The sequence below is a fragment of the Triplophysa rosa genome, linkage group LG13, assembly GCF_024868665.1.
Source record: "Triplophysa rosa linkage group LG13, Trosa_1v2, whole genome shotgun sequence".
NCBI classification, from domain to species: domain Eukaryota; kingdom Metazoa; phylum Chordata; class Actinopteri; order Cypriniformes; family Nemacheilidae; genus Triplophysa; species Triplophysa rosa.
Window position 1 is genome coordinate 22748281 of NC_079902.1, and position 23784 is coordinate 22772064.

General features: G+C 40.0%; 3 protein-coding genes across 16 annotated transcripts in view; all 3 read left to right on the forward strand.

Annotated features, from left to right (window-relative positions):
* Positions 1 to 23784, forward strand: part of LOC130563561 (protocadherin gamma-A11-like) — a 173129-nt gene that overhangs the window by 73146 nt on the left and 76199 nt on the right. The window contains exons 1-2 of one of the 14 annotated variants that reach the window (XM_057349202.1): positions 20578 to 22405; positions 22447 to 23178. The exons of 11 other annotated variants lie outside the window; for them this stretch is intronic. In XM_057349202.1, the coding sequence (XP_057205185.1) occupies positions 20738 to 22405; positions 22447 to 23178 (2400 nt within the window). In that variant the 5' untranslated portion in view covers positions 20578 to 20737. Of the gene's footprint in view, positions 1 to 995; positions 3737 to 4654; positions 7243 to 20577; positions 22406 to 22446; positions 23179 to 23784 lie in introns of those variants that run through there. 2 more of the 14 variants (XM_057349185.1, XM_057349191.1) reach the window with 2 other exon arrangements.
* Positions 7253 to 10140, forward strand: LOC130564237 (protocadherin gamma-A11-like). Its single transcript, XM_057350182.1, has one exon. The coding sequence runs from the start codon at positions 7873 to 7875 to the stop codon at positions 10138 to 10140; it is 2268 nt and encodes a 755-aa protein (XP_057206165.1). The 5' UTR covers positions 7253 to 7872.
* Positions 11969 to 16201, forward strand: LOC130563577 (protocadherin beta-16-like). Its single transcript, XM_057349218.1, has 2 exons — positions 11969 to 13191; positions 14704 to 16201. Exons 1-2 carry the CDS (start codon positions 12071 to 12073, stop codon positions 16034 to 16036), a joined length of 2454 nt encoding a protein of 817 aa, XP_057205201.1. The 5' UTR covers positions 11969 to 12070; the 3' UTR covers positions 16037 to 16201.

The window sequence follows — 23784 nt, forward strand, 5'->3', positions numbered from 1 at the left end:
CCATCCGCGGAGCAATTTAGTGTATGTGCATTTAATCCGTGAAAACCTGGCTACAATTTATGCTGCAATTATAATTATAGAAAAGTTAACCTGCCACGGCAGCTAATTCAGCAGCTTTTGGATCTTGCTGGTCTAACTTTGTCAAGACAAACTCAACGGAGCAGCCCCTAAATTAAGCTGTTTTTCCTATTACCTGTTGATTTTATGTTCCGCGTTCTGCGCTTTTGTTGAGTAAATAAAGACACTATAGCAACATATATTATGATACTATAAATCAGGGGTTCCCAAAGACAAGTATAATCAAAGGTAGGCTATCTCGTGGCACACCTTTTAATTAGAAAATAGGGAAAAAAACACACATTCACTCCCCTTACTTTTAATTTTTCTTGTCATGAATGAATTTAATTGCAATATCAAAATACCTTATTGTAGATCTGCACAATTATGGCATGGCATACTTGTTTATATTATTCCCCTTGATATTGTAAGTGTGATTAAAAAAAGTGGTGTCTGTACTTAATTAAAATAATGTTTAACTTCTACCTCTGAGCAACCTTTAAAATGTTTCAGTGCATATCATCACCAAAAGCATTAACTAATGCTTGTGATAATATATTTAAGTAAGATATATGTGACCCAGTATGAAAAAAACAGGCTCATAATCTAAACAAGTGTGAGATGTATTGGGGACATTTATTGTGAAATTTGGGTTATGAGTTGAATTGAGTTGACGTGCATACGCGAGGGACACAAGCATCAAAGCTTTACTCAGTCTGTATTAAAGATATCAAGGTTATATTTTTACAGAATGTTCTTTACATAGTAAATCACAAAAATGACTTTTAGTTTTCACATATTGTCCTTGGGTTTTGTTGGTTTAACACTTGTTAGATTTTATCTCTTTTTTTTGTTGTTGTTGATGTTGTTAGGTTCCGGACTAAGCTTATCTGCATTACGAATTTTTATTTTGTAGGTATTACTGTTGAGATGATGTCAGGCACTTACTTTAAGTTCTGTGCGCAAGATTCTAAAGAAGCGCCTTGTAGTCTCAACGAGTGTCTGCCCTGCTGGTGGTCAGTACAGCACCGATGTTGTGCTTCTTAATGACTGTAAGAGGTGCTGTTGCCCACAGTGACGATAGTGAGCAAAGCGCTGATTGTAGATCGCATTGCGTCATAGAGGATAGGGAGAAAGGCGACGCACTATTGTTTCTGCTAAGGAAAGGCTCGTTGAAATTCTGAAAGAAGATAAATGTAAAGAGTGCGTTTGAATGCGTGAGAGAGTATCTGGCTACATTTGCTTGGAGTACTACAATCGCAGGATGAGGAATAACAAAGGAGTTAATTTGGGACGATATCTAAAATGGCAAGCATTTTTCATGTTTCTTTTTTGTTTGCTGAACACTGCGACCGGACAGATTCGTTACACGATTCCAGAGGAGATGAGAACTGGATTGTTTGTCGGAGATGTGGGGAAAGATCTCGGTTTGGATGTAAAAAGGTTGGTGTCTGGTCGGGCGCGCCTCGTTATTGATGACAGTAAGCAATATGTCGAGCTGAATCGCAACAAAGGACACTTGGTGGTAAAAGACAGAATAGACAGAGAGCAGCTCTGCGGGCAAAAATCCCCGTGTAGTATCGGCCTCGAGATTTTGCTTGAAAACCCTCTTGAATTTTTTTCTGTAACAATTGAGATTCAGGACATCAATGATCATGCACCTATTTTTTCGAAGAAAGAGATCACTCTGGAGATTAGCGAGTCCACACCGATTGGCACTGTGTTCTTGTTAGATACGGCAGCGGATCCTGATGTTGGTCTGAATTCTCTTCAGAGCTATAGTCTGAAACCTACTGATAATTTTGCTTTAAAGCAGCACGTTCGTCCAGACGGCAGCAAGTATGCAGAAATTGTGTTACAATCCGTTCTGGACCGAGAGAAACAGAGCGAACATTTACTTGTATTAACGGCTGTTGATGGCGGAGATCCGCCACGGTCTGGAACCGTTAAAGTACACGTCACGGTTCTCGATGCCAACGACAATGGACCAATTTTTACAGATTCGATGTATAAAGCAAGTGTAGCTGAGAACGCTGCAAAACGGACCATGATAATTAAAGTAAGTGCTTCTGATGCAGATGAAGGTTATAATGGCAATGTAAATTATTCATTTACTCATATAGGGGAGGACGCAGCGCACCTTTTCCGAATTAATGCGCATACTGGTGAAATTAACCTTATAGGAAATCTAGATTTTGAATCAATTCAGCATTATGAAATTAACCTTCAAGCCAAAGACCCTGGTGGTCTCACGGGTGCTAGTAAGCTGTTTATAGATGTTTTAGACGCAAACGATAATAGTCCGATTATAACTATGACATCGTTTTCCGGTAGAATCCAAGAGGATTCTCCTTCAGGCACAGTCGTGGCTTTGATAAGCGTCCAGGATTTGGACTCCGGTAAAAACGGACAGGTCCGCTTAAGTTTAGAACAAAATTCTCCTTTTGCAATTAAGCCATCACCGCGAAAATACTACACTTTGGTAACCGATGCGCCATTAGACCGAGAAAAACTTTCCAGTTTTAACCTGACGTTGGTTGCATCAGACGAAGGCACTCCTTCATTGTTCAGTAAAAAAACAATTTATCTGGACATTACTGATATTAACGATAATGCGCCAGTCTTTAGTCAGAGTGAATATAAAACATATATATTAGAGAATAACTCTCCAGGCGTTTCTTTATTGAGTCTTCAAGCAACTGACCCTGACGCAGGACAAAACGCGCGCATCTCATATTATCTTATAGACACCAACGTAAATGGTTCTCCTGCTTCAACATTCTTCTCTGTTAACGCAGACAATGGAATTCTCCACGCCGTTCAAACATTCGATTATGAACAGATGAAAGCGTTTAAAATACATGTTAGAGCGCAGGATGGAGGGTCTCCGCCTCTCGATTCCAATGCTACAGTTTTTGTCTCTGTTAAAGACAAAAATGACAACGCGCCTCAGGTTCTGTATCCGGTCCAGTCTGGTGGTTCTGTGGTGGCTGAAATAGTGCCTCGTTCGGCAGATGTGGGTTATCTGGTCACTAAAGTGGTCGCTGTTGATGTGGACTCTGGACAGAATGCCTGGCTCTCATATAAACTTCAGAAAGCCACAGATAGGGCGCTATTTGAAGTGGGCTTACAAAATGGAGAAATAAGAACTGTGCGCCAAGTGACAGATAAAGATGCTGTGAAACAAAGACTCGCTGTTGTAGTGGAGGACAACGGACAGCCCTCTCGTTCAGCTACAGTCAATGTTAACGTGGCGCTGGCGGACAGCTTCCCTGAAGTGCTCTCGGAGTTAACTGACTTTACGCACGACAAGGAATACAACGACAACCTGACTTTTTATCTAGTCTTGGCTTTGGCTGCCGTTTCATTTCTTTTCGTAACGTGTTTAGTTGTGATAATATCTGTCAAAATCTACAGATGGAGGCAATCTCGTTTGTATTGTAAATCCAATCTTCCGGTTATTCCTTACTATCCGCCGCGTTACGCAGACTCAGTAGGCACTGGAACTCTGCAGCACGTGCATAATTACGAAATCTACCGAACCAGTGACTCCAGGAAAAGTGATATTAAATATTTTGGTCCCGTCAGTCAAAGTCTCATAAGTGTTGCAGCAAGTGGAACCGAAAGCCTTCCGAAGGAGACGCGAACTTCCGATTGCACTGAATCAGCCAGCACACTGGTGAGTTTGTAGTAATTTAATATTTTGCTTTCTGAAATTATTTTTATGCCAAGGTAAATGATGATCATATGACCCCACTAGCAATAATAAACAAGAATATTTTGATATTTAGGTTAATATAAAAATATTTTTAAATTAACCTTATCAAAATATTCTTATGTATATTCATATATTAAAGTTATTAGGTATTAAGGTTAAAATCATATAAGTTTTTGATTTTGTTCTATACAATATTTTTATTTTGCTGTCAGAGCCTGTTAATGTTTCGATTTTTTGTCGTTGATTTGTGGGTGCGCATGTGAGTATCAGTGTGTCTCTCTTATTTCTAACTTTTACGAGTTGGCGATTTTGTAAGAATTAGTATGAAAATATGCTGTCTATCCTCACTGTCATAAAGACTGACGCGTTCTGCATGTCTGACAGTATTCGTATTCGTATTTGTACATTTTTATTGGTTTTAAACCCTTGTGCTCTGTCTATTAAACAAATAAACTCTAAGCTAATTATAAATACAAAGGCATTAGAATACAGCTTTGCAGCATTCGTATAATTACGGGGTTTACAGGACAACATATTAGAATGAGTTTACATAATTTGAGTAAATTGCTTAGATAATTGTATCGCCTATTTTATTTCTATTTTACTATTAATTTGTTTCACCGGGTATATTCCAGGTAACACTAATGCTTTAACCTATGTGAAATGTACATCATAGGCCTAATGTAGATAGTATCTGATGCTGTTCTTGCATTTATGATTGATTGCAATACTCTTCTCTAAATAGCTCGTTGAAGACCTTTGCTTAGACATACTCTGAACAGCAAGGGCCGCTGTTGATCAATGAAACATTTATGCTGTGTTATTCAGCATTTTAAAACCCCTCCTAGTTCTCTTGTGGTGTAGCGGATGGCAGAGAAGCTGGCTAGCCGTTTTTATTCAGAGCTGTTTGCGAGAGGCACCGAGGTTTACTGTGCATTCTGAATTATATTATTATTATTCCCCACAGTATATTGGACTATAAGACAAACGAACATAGTTGGTTGGATTTACTGTTTGTTAATATTTTTATTATGATGCAACGGGCCTGTTGGATGATAGAATCGCCTCGTTCCTTGCGATGGAAAATGCTGTGGCAGTTATCAATATTTTTGTCTTGTTATTGTTGCACTGCAAACGGACATATTCGATATTCGATTCCAGAGGAGATGAAGAAGGGCTCACTCATCGGTAATGTAGCACAAGATCTGGGGCTTGATTTAAAAAGGCTTCGAGCGGGTCGAGCGCGTATCGTGACCGGAGACAGCACTCAGTACGCAGAGCTTAAAACAGACAAAGGGATTCTGGTTGTGAGAGAGAGAATAGACCGAGAGCAGCTTTGTGGTGACACCACACCATGCAGCTTCAGCTTTGAGATCATTCTAGAGAATCCAATGGAACTGCACCCGGTAACTATTGAAATGTTGGATGAAAATGATCACGCGCCGTCGTTTCAGAACAAAGAGTTAAAATTTGAAATAAGTGAATCCGCAGCCCTGGGCTCGCGCTTTCTGCTGGAGAGCGCAGATGATCACGATGTAGGGCTGAACTCGCTGCAGAACTACATTTTGTCGCCGAATAATAATTTTGCTTTAAAGCAACACTCAAATCCAGACGGAAGTAAATATGCAGAGATGGTTTTACAGAAAGCGTTAGACAGAGAAGAGCATCCTAATTTATTACTTAAATTAATCGCTGTAGATGGCGGAAACCCGCAGAGGTCTGGTTCTGTTAATATAGATATTACCGTGTTAGATGTGAACGACAACGCACCGCAGTTTAACCAGTCGGTCTATAGAGCATCAATAATGGAAAATGCACCGAGGGGCTCGTATATTACTACCGTTAATGCCACCGATGCAGATGCAGGTTCGAATGGACGAATAACGTTCAATTTCTATAAGCAGAAAGGAACCGCTGCGCAACTATTCAATATTGACAGCGACACTGGTGTCGTTTCTGTTGTCGGGACAATTGATCATGAAAAAGATACTAAATTTGAAGTTACAGTCGAGGCACGGGATCAGGGTGGTTTGACTGATTCGAGTAAAATTGTGTTAGAAGTCATTGATGTAAATGACAATGCACCTGTCATCAATATAATGTCTTTTTCAAGCACGGTGTCCGAAGATGCCCCACCCGACACCACAATCGCAATAATTAATGTTAAGGATTCAGACACTGATGATAATGGCAAAGTCCGCTGTTTTATCGAAGGATCCGAAGATTTTACAATAAAATCCACTTTAAGAAATTATTACTCATTGGTCACAAATGTTATTTTAGATCGAGAAAAGGTTCCAGAGTACAACATCACTGTCTCCGCCTCTGACTCCGGGCGGCCTCCTCTAATAAGCCGAAAAACATTACATCTAAAAGTAACTGATGTAAATGATAATGCTCCAGTTTTTCAGGACAGTGTTTATAATTCATTCTTGCTAGAGAATAATTCACCCGGCGTTTCCATTCTTCAAATCAAAGCTGATGACCCAGACGAAAATCAAAATGCTCGAATATCTTATATTCTAGAAGAAGGTGATCTGATCGGTTCTCCTGTGGGAACGTACGTTTCTGTTAACGCGGAAAGTGGTGTTGTACACGCAGTGCGCTCTTTTGATTACGAACAAATAAAAAACATTAAAATAACTATAAAAGCGCAGGATGGCGGCTCTCCTCCACTTTGTAGTAATGTAACTGTGAACATTTTCATCCAAGATCAGAATGACAACGCGCCTCAGGTTCTGTATCCGGTCCAGTCTGGTGGTTCTGTGGTGGCTGAAATAGTGCCTCGTTCTGCAGATGTGGGTTATCTGGTCACTAAAGTGGTCGCTGTTGATGTGGACTCTGGACAGAATGCCTGGCTCTCATATAAACTTCAGAAAGCCACAGACAGGGCGCTGTTTGAAGTGGGTTTACAGAATGGAGAAATAAGAACTGTGCGCCAGGTGACAGATAAAGATGCTGTGAAACAAAGACTCACTGTTGTAGTGGAGGACAACGGACAGCCCTCTCGTTCAGCTACAGTCAATGTTAACGTGGCGCTGGCAGACAGCTTCCCAGAAGTGCTCTCGGAGTTCTCTGACTTTACGCACGACAAAGAATACAACGACAACCTGACTTTTTGTCTAGTCTTGGCCTTGGCTGCAGTTTCATTTCTTTTCATAACATGTTTAGTTGTCATAATATCTATAAAAATGTACAGGTGGAGGCAATCTCGCTCGTTTTACAAGTCCAGTCTCCCGGTTATTCCTTACTATCCACCGCGTTACGCGGACACTGTAGGCACAGGAACTCTTCAGCATGTGTATAATTACGACGTTTACGGTACAGCAGATTCAAAAAGGAGTGACTGTAAGTTTGTCAGACCCGCAAGCCAGAACGTATTGATAGTGGACCACAATTCAACAGGCACGATGCAGCGGATGCTCAACGAGCATAACACCATGGATGAACCAGATTCGTGTACACAGGTGAGTGTGCCTCTGGATATGTCTGTTTGTGCATTTATTTTTAATTGTTTTGTATGTATAGGCTAGTTGTTTCATTTGTGTTTGAAGTGCACATAATTTCACGGCTAAAAAGACGGTTACCCAAAAAAAGGAAAATGTATACATCACCATGTCGTTGCAGCACCGTGTGGCTTTTACCAAAAAATAACATTTTGAATATGTTTTTGTGAGTGCAAGCATCAGACGTTCACATATGAAAAAAGAGCTCGTGTCTCATCTTGAATTTCATCGAATAAACTATGATTGGAACGTTACGAGTAAGCAAATTAAGACTTGAAATTGGTTGGCATTAAACCTTTTCTCACTGGATATAATAAAACAATTTAAAATATTGTTATTGTGTTGATACAATTTTCTGACTCTAAGTGCCGCTGTTAGTCAGTGAAATAATATATTTGCAGGCTGCGTGTCAGTAGACCTTGGCCACACCTCGGCAGTGCGCTCACTGACGCAGAGGGGAGAGTCTCACTTCAGACGCAGTATTTTTTTCTCTTATAAACGCATTTAATGTTTATTTTTAATTATTTCAAGTTTGTTTAACTTGTAAGTCTTACTGCATTTTTGATGTAGGCCTGTTGGTTAATTTGTAATATGGCTATTCAGAATTTTGTTCGAAATGGATGTGCTCTTTTTCTCCGACCGCAGTGGCAAGTGGTATTTTTTATTTCGTGCTGCCTTCATTTTGCAGTCTCTCAAATTCGCTACTCCATCCCAGAAGAACTGACAAAGGGTTCGCTTATAGGAAATGTAGCGCAGGATCTGGGTCTCGATTTGAAAAGGCTTCGAGCGGGTCGAGCGCGCATCGTGACGGGAGACAGCACTCAGTATGCGGAGCTCAAAACAGACAAAGGGATTCTGGTCGTAAGTGAGAGAATAGACCGAGAGAAGCTTTGCGGTGACATCACACCATGCAGCTTTAGCTTCGAGATTATTCTGGAAAATCCAATTGAACTACATCAGGTAACCGTTGAAATTATAGACGTAAATGACAATTATCCTGTATTCGAGAAAAAGAAGATTAATTTTGAAATAAGCGAACTGGCAAGTCTTGGTTCAAGCTTTGCATTAGAAAGCGCATTTGATCTTGATGTAGAATTAAATTCTTTACAAAATTATATTCTGACAAAGAACGATTTCTTTGTTTTAAAACAATATTCAAATCCCGATGGCAGTAGATTTGTCGAAATTGTCCTTGATAAAGCGTTAGACAGGGAAACGCATCCCCATTTATCTCTGAAGCTGATCGCTGTAGATGGTGGAAACCCGCAAAGATCTGGTTCTGTGAATATAGATGTCACTGTGTTAGATGCGAATGACAACGCACCGCAGTTCAACCAGACGGTTTATAGAGCATCTGTGATCGAAAATGCACCGAAGGGCACTTACATTACTACCGTTAATGCTACCGATGCTGATAGTGGGTCAAATGGTCATATAATGTTTTCCTTCGCCGATTTGAAAGAACATTGGAGAGATATTTTTAGCGTACACGAAAACACGGGTTTAGTGTCTGTTTTAGGGAATGTTGATTTTGAAAAAGACAAACGTTTTGAAATTAGAGTCAGAGCAACAGACCAAGGTGGGTTAACGAGTACAAGTAAGCTTGTAATTGAAGTAGTTGATGTAAATGATAATGCACCTATAATTAATCTTATGTCTCTATCAAGCCCTGTGTCGGAAGATGCTCTTCCGGGGACAACCATCGCTGTGCTTAATATTAAAGATTTGGATTCTGGTACAAATGGACAGGTTACGTGCTTTATTGATAGAAACATTCCAATCAACATTAAAACATCTCTCTCTAACTATTATAATTTGATCACCGATGCCTTTCTTGACCGTGAAACCCAATCAGAATATAATATAACTGTCATTGCGACAGATTCTGGTTCACCGGCACTGACGAGCTCAACTACTCTGCGCCTTAAAGTTTCCGACGTCAATGATAACGAGCCAGTTTTCGAGCAAAAGAGCTATTCTGCTTACATCCCTGAAAATAATCCTCTAGGATTTTCCATATGTAATGTGAAAGCGAGAGATTTAGACTGGAGTCAGAACTCAAGAGTTTCCTATTTTTTAATAGATGCACACATTGTGGGAGCCCCGATTTCTTCCTACGTGTCCATAAACTCTGAAAATGGACTGTTACAGGCAGTGCGTTCGTTTGATTATGAGCAGATTAAACAGCTAAATCTCGTTATAAAAGCCCAAGATGGAGGATCTCCTCCACTCAGCAGCAACGTGTCAATGACAATAATCATTCAGGACCAGAATGACAACGCGCCTCAGGTTCTGTATCCGGTTCAGTCTGGTGGTTCTGTGGTGGCTGAAATAGTGTCTCGTTCTGCAGATGTGGGTTATCTGGTCACTAAAGTGGTCGCTGTTGATGTGGACTCTGGACAGAATGCCTGGCTCTCATATAAACTGCAGAAAGCCACAGATAGGGCGCTGTTTGAAGTGGGTTTACAGAATGGAGAAATAAGAACTGTGCGCCAGGTGACAGATAAAGATGCTGTGAAACAAAGACTCGCTGTTGTAGTGGAGGACAACGGACAGCCCTCTCGTTCAGCTACAGTCAATGTTAACGTGGCGCTGGCGGACAGCTTCCCTGAAGTGCTCTCGGAGTTCACTGACTTTACGCACGACAAGGAATACAACGACAACCTGACTTTTTATCTAGTCTTGGCTCTGGCTGTAGTTTCGTTTCTCTTTATCGTGTCTATCATCGCCATACTGTCAGTCAAGTGCTACAGATGGAGACGCGAGCGGATGTTTTACAAATCTGGAGCGAATCTTCCAGTTATTCCTATAGCACGTGTTAGTGCATTGACTCCTGTGAATCAAGTGAGAGCATCATAGTCTGGACAATTGCGGAACACAAACACTCACGCACGCTCAGAGAGAGAAACTGGTTGAGAATCCTGATGATCAGGTAAGAATATGTATGTACTTACTAAATGTATACGTTTTTTAATCCTGTTGTTTGTACCCGCGAGCATCGGTGGTTTCCATATCGTTGCTGTAATTTTTAGTAGAGAGAACTATTGGATGGTGTTGTGTTAAATCCCATTTATTTCTTTTAAAGTCCTAGGTTTACCTACTACGGGAAGAGTATTAGGGCCAAGCAATAAAAAAATATATAAACCGTCTTTGAGATTAAGTCATATAATGCGAAATTAAACCCGCAGTTTTTGGGGGAAAAGTCGAAATTAAATGTTGAGAATGAACTCAATAAATTTCGAGAATAAAGTCGTTGTGTTTCGAGAAAAAAACTCGTTAAATTTCGAGAAAAAAACTCGAAATAAAATGTCGACAATAAACTCACTATACTTGAGATAATGTCGTTGTGTTTCGAGAAAAAATCGTTGAGAATAAAGTCGTGTTAAAAACGTGTTAAATTCTTCTAAAGAGACCCAGCCGCTGATAGTATTTCTTTGTTACTGAAGGAAAGCCTAAAGTATAGCTTGACTAAGTGATACAACTCTGCCATGTCCTCATTCAGTACTACGCAATGAACATGACCCTGATATAGGATAAACGTTTATTCTCAAATAGTTTTTTCTCGAAATTTAACGAGTTTTTTCTCGAAACACAACGACTTTATTCTCAAAGTATAGTGAGTTTATTGTCGACATTTTATTTCGAGTTTTATTTCTCGAAATTTAACGAGTTTTTTCTCGAAACACAACGACTTTATTTTCGAAATTGATTGAGTTTATTCTCAACATTTAATTTCGACTTTTACCCCCGAAAAACTGCGGGTTTAATTTCGCATTATAATGACTTTAATCTCAAAACGGTTTTATATTTTTTTATTGCTTGGCCCTAATACTCTTCCGTAACCTACACTGTGTCCTCTCAATTTGTCTTCAGATTTAGCGTTTAATGGCTAATTTTCAATGGTTTGTTGTTGTTAAACAAATTATTTTAATCTGCGTTACAGTATACAATTCATCAAGTGCTATATAAATTAATATTTGTTAAAATCGCCTTACTGTTTTCTTCATTCAGTATTCAAAGTTTGTATGTTCGTTATACAAATAAAAGACCGCAGTTTTTGGCGCATGGGAAACAAGCTGAAAATTGTCGTAGGTGTCACTTCAATCATCACTCTTTTATAAAAATCAAATGCATTTATCATCAACTTTAAACACGGTGAATATTCTGCCACCCACAACTTGACTAATATTTGTTCTTAAATGTGTTTGTGCTTTTTCATCTGTGCTAGTTAAGATATTTCAGCACTTTAGCTAGTGTCGCTGGCCGTGGTCCTGAATTAAGTCATCTTTTCTTCTACCGACATTTTTGCCTTATCTCTGTTTGATAAACCATAACATCGTTATCTTTTATGTCCTCTTAGTCTCTCATCTATTTTTACAAGTACAAGGAGATCTGAGCAAAAGTCTTGTTTGTTTTGTATTTTTACAGTAGTTTTCTTTTTTATGTCATGATACGGTATGTCATTGTCATTGATGTCCGAGACTGAAGTATTTTTATTTAGTTATAAAAAATGTTACAATGGTACAAAAGGGAATATATTTTTAGTACATCTAACTGAACTCAGAGTGCAGCTGTTGATCAGTGTTTCACGTTTTAGGGAGCATATTTGCACCAGTTCAACCCCCATCATCTCCACATTATAAGAAAGACGAAAGCTGATCACACAGTCTAAAGAGGACAGAGAACATACAGTTAATCTTGTTTTTATATATAACAATAAACGGGTTTTGTTTTATCAGTTGGATGTATGTAATTATTTGATCTTTTTGACTGATATTCTATGGACTAAATGTTTTTTTCTCGTCTCGTGGAGATGTCGGACAGAACAATGGCGCGGCAAGTACTGCTGTTTATTTGGTTTCTCTCTCTCGGTTCAGCTATCGGGCAGATCAGTTACTCCATTCCTGAGGAAATGGCGAAAGGCTCTTCAGTCGGTAACATAGCGCAGGATTTGGGTTTAGATTTAAAAAGACTGAAATCTGGTAAAGCCCGTATTTATACAGGAGACAGCGCTGAATACATCGAGCTGAATAAAGACAGAGGAGTCCTCCTCATCAAAGAGAAAATAGACCGAGAGGCACTGTGCGGACAGACAACACCTTGCGCACTACATTTACAGATGACTCTGGAAAATCCTGTTGAGTTTTATAGTGTTACAATTGAAATTGTAGACGTAAATGACAATGCGCCGATGTTTTCCGCTACAGAAACAATATTTTATATCAACGAATTGTCTCCAACTGGATCTAAATTTGTTTTAGAGAGAGCCGTTGATAATGATGTTGGAATTAACGGCGTGCAGAGCTATTCCCTACTTCCCGTTGATAATTTTGTTTTAAAAACACAAGAAATGCCGGATGGTTCTAAAAATGTTGAAATTATTCTACAAAAACCTCTCGACCGAGAGAAACAAGAACATATTTCGCTTTTACTTACTGCTGTGGACGGAGGAGACCCACGGATGTCCGGCACAATGTCGATAATAATTACTGTTCAGGAAGCAAACGATAACGCGCCAGTTTGCTTTTTACCTGTTTATAAAATCAACATTCGAGAAAATTCCCCAAAAGGGACAATTTTAACAACAGTTAAAGCATCTGACGCTGACCAAGGACAAAACGGTAAAGTTGAATTTTATATTCACAAATCTCCAGGTAGCGCCACTAATATCTTTGAAATTGAAAAAAATGAGGGAGTGTTGAAGTTATCAGGCGATATTGACTACGAACGAGTTAAGCATTATCAGATTGATGTTCAAGCGAGAGACCTGGGACATCATTCTGACACTTGCAAAGTTATTGTTGATGTAATTGATGTAAATGACAACAAACCTGTAATTAATATAATGACAAAACCAGGTCCTATTTCCGAAGACTCAAAAGCAGGTACCGTGGTGACTATTCTGAATGCCCAAGACTCAGGGCCGGATTATCCAATGGGCATTATGGGCACAGGCCCAGGGGCCCATGCGCGCTTGGGGCCCAGGCAAGGGTAAGAAAATTTCACATGCACATTGAGGTGCACACACAAAACATTGTTTCTAAATGAGAAAATCTGTCTTTTGATTTAGTCACTTTTACGAGCCATCTAGCGGCTTTTGTTCAGTAGAAGCACATAGCGACAAATCTATCCACTTCTTGGATAAACCTTAGCTTTCATTCAGTGGGAAAATGTCGCCAGTGCTGCCCCGCGAGCGCGAGGTCTCTCTTTCCCGGCGCAGGGATCCCTTCTCTCGACGTCACTCTGTACAGTGAGTGGCAGGAAGAAGCACCACCGTACGACAGGTGACCCGTGAATAAAATGAGTACAAAACAGCGTTTCCAACAAGCTGTCACTGTTATCGACTGTTTGGATATATAAACATGAACAAATTTCATCCGTAAATATGCACATGGTTACCATGAGGCTGTCTGAAAGATCATATAACGTTAGCCGAAATCACCGCTTTTTATTGTGAGTTGGATGATGTCGCGTCATGAACTGACAACAGAAACTGAAAACACAGTATGTCAATGAGAACGGATTTATTGTTGTAAACATGAGTTGATATACCCTCGCGGGCTGTCTTAAATCTTAAAAGGTACGCGTTTTTTACATTTATTTGGTGGTGCTTCCTTGCCAATTATAAATTATTTTATATTGATATAATGTTGATCAGTAACTGCCCTACTTTACCAATATTAAGCCTTCATTATTAGATAATCCACAGTGCTTTTACATACATTGCAAAATGTTGACATACGCACACATATGATGATGTCGTAATATATAGGCTAAAGAATTATACTTATAATACTCGTTAATGCCGTTTACTGTAACACATTACATCTTAAATAAGAACGTGAGTCGCAAGGTGCTTGTTATACAAATAAAGTTTAACAAATAGACAAATTACTCTTGAAGTACAATCATTGACAAAGACTGCCCATTTATTCTTAGAAAAATAAAGATGAAAATATTTGAAAATTGCACTTAAGAATATTCTTAAAAACCTTCTCTAATTTATCTTAAGAAAGTTCTTATATTTTCTCTTAAGAACAGTTTTGCATGTCCTGCATGTTTGTGTGAATTATGGAAGAATCTGATAGAACTGAATTGATAGAAGTGTGGTAGTGTGTGCTGCTTGCATATGCCAGTGAGTTACAGTATGCTGGGAAATGTCTTAATATTGTTGTTGCTGGTCCAGAAAAGCATTGTTGTGGTGTAAATCCTGTATGATGGCGGATGTGTACAGGTGTTGATATTGTCCTTCAGGTTGTGATCATAGTTTGTAACTTGTCAATGTAATCCTGTAAAAGATAGAGGTGTTTATACGCATGGTACCCTATAGGCTAATTCAAAACTTTATTGTGTGCATGTGTATGTGGGGGGGTCCATAAAACACTTGTGCCCAGGGGCCTCTGAATTCTTAATCCGGGCCTGCCAAGACTCCGATTCTGGAGAGAATGGAAAAGTCCAGTGCTCTATTAATCATAATGTCCCCTTTACATTAAAACCAACAACAAATAATTTTTTCAGTTTGGTAACAGACGGTGATTTAGATCGAGAGAGAGAGGCTGAATTTAACATAAGTGTGACGTGTGGTGATGAGGGCGTGCCCTCTCTCTCCAGCAACTTCACTCTTGCCTTACAGATATCAGATGTAAATGATAATGCGCCTGTCTTTGAGAAAAGCTCTTATTTGGCCTCTGTTCAAGAAAACAACACACCTGGTGTTTCCATATTCACAGTGAGCACCAGTGACGCAGATTTTAATCAGAATGCTCGCGTGTCTTACATACTGGAGGACTCCTCTGTTAACGGAGTGCCCGTCTCCTCGTTAGTGTCCGTCAGTGCTGATAGTGGAGTCATACACGCGGTGCGATCTTTTGATTACGAGCAGATCAAAGATTTCCAGTTCCGCGTAAAAGCGCAAGACGGAGGCTCACCTCCTCTCAGCAGCAACGTGAGTGTAAAAATAATCATTCAGGACCAGAATGACAACGCGCCTCAGGTTCTGTATCCGGTTCAGTCTGGTGGTTCTGTGGTGGCTGAAATAGTGCCTCGTTCGGCAGATGTGGGTTATCTGGTCACTAAAGTGGTCGCTGTTGATGTGGACTCTGGACAGAATGCCTGGCTCTCATATAAACTGCAGAAAGCCACAGACAGGGCGCTGTTTGAAGTGGGTTTACAGAATGGAGAAATAAGAACTGTGCGCCAGGTGACAGATAAAGATGCTGTGAAACAAAGACTCGCTGTTGTAGTGGAGGACAACGGACAGCCCTCTCGTTCAGCTACAGTCAATGTTAACGTGGCGCTGGCGGACAGCTTCCCTGAAGTGCTCTCGGAGTTCACTGACTTTACGCACGACAAGGAATACAACGACAACCTGACTTTTTATCTAGTCTTGGCTCTGGCTGTAGTTTCGTTTCTCTTTATCGTGTCTATCATCGCCATACTGTCAGTCAAGTGCTACAGATGGAGACGCGAGCGGATGTTTTACAAACCTGGAGCGAATCTTCCAGTTATTCCATATTATCCGCCCCTTTACGCAGACGTGGGGGGCACAGGAACTTTACAGCACGTGTACAATTATGATGTTTGCAGAACCACTGACTCCAGAAAGAGTGATCTGAAGTTTGTCAGACCTTGCAGTGAGAGCATCATTAGTCTGGACACCAGTGGAACACAGACACTGACGCATACACACAGAGAAAAACTGACCATGGAGAGTTCTGACGAGGTAAGAATAAATATGTTTCGTAAATTTTTGTAGCGACCTATTTTATGGCTTTTGCGCGGGTATGCAAGCATTGTCGACAAGATTGCTGGCCAAGGTTCCACTTTCTTGCGTTGTATTTTTACATGTAATTACAACCAACATTTTGCTGTCGTTGCTGTAGTTTAGAAACATTCGACGATGCTCAAATCTTTATTTATTCTCTTCTTCTATCGTCCGAGTATTTACTTTACAATCAACAGCAGACAGTTTATGATTAGTTTAAAAGTAACTTAAAATGTACTTTTGCATAGCTGAAGTTTTTAGTCTGTTCTGAAATTTTGATTGATTTTCTTTTTTCAGTTCTTTTGTAGACTACAAAACATGTTTTTACCAGCATTACACAATTTGCCAAGTAGAGTGTTAATTAATATTTGAAAATTATGTTTGATTGTTTTCTCCAGTCTAGTATGTGTTGTTTTGACATGAATTCAGCCTGGTGCCGTTTTGTCATAGCTCGAAGATTGTACTAATTGTTTATTTTTTTATTAATAATACTTTTTGACGCACTGAATTTGTGTTATGATTATCTGTATATTTAAATGTGCGTGGTGCTTCTTCATCTATGCTTGCCAAAAAAAAAAGATTTCAGAACTTTAGCCAGCGGCGCTGACCATGGTTCTGAATGCGGTCATGTGTTCTTCTGCAGACGATTAATTATTTGTCTCTGTTTGATACAGTAGCTCATGTTTGTGGGATTCTATACGTCCTTTCAGTCTTTCATATAATTTAACATATCCAAGTAAATCTCAGTTTACGTTTTGTCCATTTCAATTTTTAAGATGTAGTTTTAGAGCAGCTTTCGTTTTTTGACCTTTCATTGATATCGGGACTATTTTATTTTAATTCTTTACATAATGGTGCAGAAGAAAAATTGTAGTTCACGTGACTGAACACATAGTGCCACTGTTGGTCAGTGATTCACAGTTTAGAGAGCTGATCTGCAGCACTTCCACTCCCATCATCTCCATAATAATAAAAGAGACGAAAGCTGAGCGCACAGTCTAAAACGGACAGAGAACGTAGAGATAAACCTTCCTCGTTTTTGCACTAATTATCAGTTAAGTTTTTTTCTAGTTGGATGTGTGTAATTATTTAATCTTTTTTTGACTGATAACAACCTGGATTAAACGGTATTTTCTCTCACCTCGTGGAAATGTCGGAAAGAACAATGGCGCGGCAAGTACTGCTGTTTATTTGGTTTCTCTCTCTCGGTTCATCTCTCGGGCAGGTCAGTTACTCCATTCCTGAGGAAATGGCGAAAGGCTCTTTAGTCGGTAACATAGCGCAGGATTTGGGTTTAGATTTAAAGAGACTGAAATCTGGTAAAGCTCGTGTTTATACAGGAGACAGCGCTGAATACATCGAGCTGAATAAAGACAGAGGAGTCCTCCTAATCAAAGAGAGAATAGACCGAGAGGCGCTATGCGGACAGACAACGCCTTGCGCCTTACACCTTCAAATTATTCTGGAAAACCCAATGGAGCTTTTTCGAATTACAGTAGAAATAACTGATATAAACGATCATGCTCCGATCTTTATGAAGACAGAGAAACGGTTTGAGATCAGCGAATCAGCCGTTGTCGGTTCAAAATTTGTATTAGAAAAAGCCATAGACGCAGACATTGGAACAAATGGACTTCAGAGCTACTCTTTGACGTCAACTGACAATTTTAATCTTAAACTTCACAGCCAAGCGGACGGAAGCAAAAAAGTAGAAATGATTCTAAATAAAGCGCTTGATCGAGAGACGCAGGAAAACATCGCTTTGCTTTTAACTGCCGTTGATGGCGGAGATCCTGTAATGTCTGGAACCGTTCAGATACACGTTGTAGTGCTTGATGTAAACGACAATGCACCTGTTTTTAGTAATTCTGTTTATAAAGCAATTGTGAAGGAAAATTCGCCCATTGGCTCATCACTTATTTCGGTTTGTGCGTCAGATCAGGACAAAGGAACAAACGGTAATATAATCTATTCGATTTCAAATGTTGCTGATAGAATGTCTGAGCTGTTTCATATAGATGACAAAGGCGAGGTTAAATTGGTTGGAAAAATTGACTATGAACAAGCAAAGCACTACCAAATTGATATTGAAGCTACAGACAATGGCGGACTTTCTGATTCAAGTAAAATCATTGTGGATGTTATTGATGTAAATGATAACGCACCTATTATCGCAGTAATGTCCAAATCTGTCTCTGTAACGGAGGATTCATAACAAAATACGGTGATTGCCATAATAAGTGTTAATGATCCAGATTCCGACAGTAACGGACAGGTTCAGTGCAGTGTAAATGAAAATACCCCCTTTTCGATTAAATCAACTTCTAATGAATTTTATAGTATTGTGACGGACAGTGATTTAGATCGGGAGAGAGAGCCCCAGTATAATATCACTGTGACATGCACTGATGAAGGCGTACCCTCTCTCTCCAGCAGCGTCACTCTCTTCTTACAAATATCAGATGTAAATGATAATGCACCTGTTTTTAAGAAAAGCTCTTATTTGGCCTCTGTCCAAGAAAACAACACACCGGGTCTTTCAATTTTCACAGTGAGCGCCAGAGATGCAGATTTTAACCAGAATGCTCGTGTCTCTTACATACTGGAGGACTCCTCTGTTAACGGAGTGCCCGTCTCCTCGTTAGTGTCTGTCAGTGCTGATAGTGGAGTCATACACGCAGTTCGATCTTTCGATTACGAGCAGATTAAAGATTTCCAGTTCCGCGTAAAAGCGCAAGATGGAGGATCACCTCCTCTCAGCAGCAACGTGAGTGTGAGAATAATCATTCAGGATCAGAATGACAACGCGCCACAGGTTCTGTATCCGGTCCAGTCTGGTGGTTCTGTGGTGGCTGAAATAGTGCCTCGTTCGGCAGATGTGGGTTATCTGGTCACTAAAGTGGTCGCTGTTGATGTGGACTCTGGACAGAATGCCTGGCTCTCATATAAACTGCAGAAAGCCACAGACAGGGCGCTGTTTGAAGTGGGTTTACAGAATGGAGAAATAAGAACTGTGCGCCAGGTGACAGATAAAGATGCTGTGAAACAAAGACTCGCTGTTGTAGTGGAGGACAACGGACAGCCCTCTCGTTCAGCTACAGTCAATGTTAACGTGGCGCTGGCGGACAGCTTCCCTGAAGTGCTCTCGGAGTTCACTGACTTTACGCACGACAAGGAATACAACGACAACCTGACTTTTTATCTAGTCTTGGCTCTGGCTGTAGTTTCGTTTCTCTTTATCGTGTCTATCATCGCCATACTGTCAGTCAAGTGCTACAGATGGAGACGCGAGCGGATGTTTTACAAATCTGGAGCGAATCTTCCAGTTATTCCGTATTATCCGCCCCTTTACGCAGACGTAGGGGGCACAGGAACTTTACAGCACGTGTACAATTATGATGTTTGCAGAACCACTGACTCCAGAAAAAGTGATCTGAAATACGTCAGACCTTGCAGTGAGAACATCATTAGTCTGGACACCAGTGGAACACAGACACTTACGCATGCGCACAGAGACAAACTGACCACGGATAGTTTTGAAGACCAGGTAAGAATGGATATTATTTGTTAAATTTAAAAGCAGCCCGCTTTTGCTCGTGTATGCACGCATTGTCGACAAAATTGCTCGCCATGGTCTCTCTACTTCGTACATACCATAAACTTTTCATGTTTTACTTTGTTACCACCAACTTTTTGCCATCCAATTTAGGCTGTATTTTTCATGGTTACATCGTTGCTGTTGTTTTTCTTGAAGGAAACCCTGGGCGGAATAAAAATATTTCTTGACGAATGTATAATATATTTGTTCTGTTCTACTGTTCAATAATTACTTAAACTGTCTTTTCCTAATTTGACATTTAGTTTATCTCTTTAGATGGGCTTTTTAAGTGTTTTAATTTCTATTGTAAATTAAGTGGTTCTCATGACACCAATTGCGTTTGATACTCTTTCATCTGTGTTTGTTAAGAGATTTCCTGTGGCTCATTGGTTAGAGCATGGCACTAGCAATGCCAAGGTCATGGGTTCGATCCCAGGGTATTGCACATAGTCAGAAACAAATGTATAATACAATGCAATGTAAGTCGCTTTGATTAAAAGCGTCTGCTAAATGCGTAAATGTAATGTAAATTTAGCACTATATGCAGCTTCGCGACATGGTCCCGAATGCAGTCGAGAATTCCTCTACAGGAATACGTTTGTTTCTTTCTCTCCGTTTGACAGAGTATAACATTATCTTCACGTCTGGTCAGTATGTCATCTTATTTAACACGTTCAGCGAAGTCCGAGTTTACGTCCTGGCCATTGAATTTATTAAGGTGCATTTTTACATATATTTTAATTTTAGTTATTTTATTGTCATCATTGTCGGCTGTTGTTTTGTTTTATCTTAACTCTTAATCATTTTGGCACCAATGTATAATATTGTTGTTCATGTGACTGGACTCATAGTGCCGCTATTGGTCAGTGTTTCACAGTTTAGGGAGCAGATCTGCAGCACTTCCACCCCCCTGATCTCCATAATATGAGAGCGAAGAAAGCTGAGCACACAGTCTAAACAGGACAGAGAATATAGAGATAAACCTTCTTGTTTTTGGATAATAACGTTTTCATCTAGTGGATATATGGTATTTTTTTACCTTTTTAATTGATATTCTAAGGATTAAACCGTTTCTTCCTTCGTGTATTGAGGAAATGTCGGACAGAACAATGGCGCGGCAAGTACTGCTGTTTATTTGCTTTCTTTCTCTCGGTTCAGTTCTCGGGCAGGTCAGTTACTCCATTCCTGAAGAAATGGCGAAAGGCTCTTTAGTCGGCAACATAGCGCAGGATTTGGGTTTAGATTTTAAGAGACTTAAGTCTGGTAAAGCTCGTATTTATACAGGAGACAGCGCTGAATACATCGAGCTGAATAAAGACAGAGGAGTCCTCCTTATCAAAGAGAGAATAGACCGAGAGGCGCTATGCGGACAGACAACGCCTTGCGCACTACATTTACAGATTACTTTGGAAAATCCTATGGAATTTTATAGTGTTACAATTGAAATTGTAGACGTAAATGACAATGCGCCGATGTTTTCGGCTAAGGAAACGAAATTTGATATTAGCGAATTGTCTCCAACTGGATCTAAATTTATTTTGGAAACAGCAGCAGATGATGACGTTGGTATTAATGGTGTACAGAGTTATTTGTTGAATCCTGCGGATCATTTTGTGTTAAAAACGCAAGATATGCCGGATGGCTCGAAAAATGTTCAACTGATTCTACAAAAACCTCTCGACCGAGAAATACACGAGCACATTTCACTTTTGCTTACTGCAGTGGATGGAGGAGACCCACAGATGTCCGGCACAATGCCGATTATTATCACTGTTGAGGACGCAAATGATAACGCGCCAGTTTGCTTTTTACCGGTTTATAAAACAAGCATAGCAGAAAATTCTCCAAAAGGCACAATATTAACTACAGTTAAAGCATCTGATGCTGATCAAGGACAAAATGGTAAAGTTGAATATTACATCACAAAATCCTCTGGTGGCACTACTAATATCTTTGAAATAGACAGGGTTGAAGGAGTGTTAAAGCTTTCTGGTTACATCGATTATGAAAAAAATAAACACTTTCAAATTGACGTTCAAGCGAGAGACCCTGGGCGACACTCTGACACGTGCAAAGTCATTGTTGATATAATAGATGTTAATGACAATCAACCAGTAATTAACATAATGTCAAAACCAAGCGCTCTTTCAGAAGACTCAAAAGCCGGCACCGTGGTGACTATGCTGAATGCCCAAGACTCGGATTCTGGAGATAATGGAAAGGTCCAGTGCTCTATTAATGATAATGTCCCTTTTAGCCTGAAGTCAACAGCAAACAATTTTTTCAGTTTGGTAACAGACGGTGATTTAGATCGTGAGAGAGTGTCTGAATTTAACGTTAGTGTGACGTGCGCTGATGAGGGCGTGCCCTCTCTCTCCAGCAGCGTCATTCTCTCCTTGCAGATATCAGATGTTAATGATAACGTTCCTGTCTTTGAAAAAATTTCTTATGAGGCCTTTGTTCAAGAAAACAACACACCGGGTCTTTCCATCTTCACAGTCAGAGCGGAAGACGCAGATTTTAATCAGAATGCTCGCCTGTCTTACATACTGGAGGACTCCTCTGTTAACGGAGTGCCCGTCTTCTCGTTAGTGTCTGTCAGTGCTGATAGTGGAGTCATACACGCAGTGCGATCTTTCGATTACGAGCAGATTAAATATTTCCATTTCCGCGTAAAAGCGCAAGACGGAGGCTCACCTCCTCTGAGCAGCAACGTGAATGTGAAAATAATAATTCAGGATCAGAATGACAACGCGCCTCAGGTTCTGTATCCGGTGCAGTCTGGTGGTTCTGTGCGCCTCAGGTTCTGTATCCGGTCCAGTCTGGTGGTTCTGTGGTGGCTGAAATAGTGCCTCGTTCGGCAGATGTGGGTTATCTGGTCACTAAAGTGGTCGCTGTTGATGTGGACTCTGGACAGAATGCCTGGCTCTCATATAAACTGCAGAAAGCCACAGACAGGGCGCTGTTTGAAGTGGGTTTACAGAATGGAGAAATAAGAACTGTGCGCCAGGTGACAGATAAAGATGCTGTGAAACAAAGACTCGCTGTTGTAGTGGAGGACAACGGACAGCCCTCTCGTTCAGCTACAGTCAATGTTAACGTGGCGCTGGCGGACAGCTTCCCTGAAGTGCTCTCGGAGTTCACTGACTTTACGCACGACAAGGAATACAACGACAACCTGACTTTTTATCTAGTCTTGGCTCTGGCTGTGGTTTCGTTTCTCTTTATCGTGTCTATCATCGCCATACTGTCAGTCAAGTGCTACAGATGGAGACGCGAGCGGATGTTTTACAAATCTGGAGCGAATCTTCCAGTTATTCCGTATTATCCGCCCCTTTACGCAGACGTGGGGGGCACAGGAACTTTACAGCACGTGTACAATTATGATGTTTGCAGAACCACTGACTCCAGAAAGAGTGATCTGAAATACGTCAGACCTTGCAGTGAGAGCATCATTAGTCTGGACACCAGTGGAACACAGACACTCACACATGCGCACAAAGAAAAACTGACCAGTGAGAGTTTTGACGACCAGGTAAGAATGGATATTTTAGTTCATGTATTTTAAACCGGTCTAAGTTTTTGTTTTTTGATTGTTGGATGCTGCTTGTGTATGCACGCATCGACAATATTTCTCACCACGGTCTCGAAAATCGCTCTAGTTCGTTTGACTTGCAGTTACAACCATATTTTTGCAATACTTTTTAAGTTGTATTATACTTGGTTACATCGTTACTGTAGTTTAGTTTAAAATGAAGACTAGACCTATTGTAATATTCAATTATTCTCTGTACAAGCAGAGTGTCTGTTTTGAACGTTTTTCATGGTTTCGTTATTCAAGTCCTTCTTTACTATAAAATAAATTATGTTTTAGTGCGTTACAATATAGAATTTATCAAGTAGAAAAATATTCGGTTGTATTTTATTGTTTAACTCATTCAGTGTGATGTTTCTATACGATTAGAATATCCCAGTTTTTTGTGTGTATGCCTCTAATATAATCTTAAATTCTTATTATCAACGTTCAAGAATATTTACTTTTACTATTTTTATTATTTACATTTTTGCCACATCTTGTGTAGTAATTACTTTACATGTGTTGTTTTTTTTACCTGTGCTTGTTAAGAAAGAGATGTGAGCA

Excerpts from the sequence above, each read along its gene's own strand:
- LOC130564237 (XM_057350182.1), top strand. The coding sequence starts at position 7,873 with ATGGCTATTCAGAATTTTGTTCGAAATGGATGTGCTCTTTTTCTCCGA.
- LOC130563577 (XM_057349218.1), top strand. The coding sequence starts at position 12,071 with ATGTTTTTTTCTCGTCTCGTGGAGATGTCGGACAGAACAATGGCGCGG. Across the intron at positions 13,192-14,703 it reads GTGGTGACTATTCTGAATGC|CCAAGACTCCGATTCTGGAG; the intron begins CCAAGACTCAGG and ends AATCCGGGCCTG.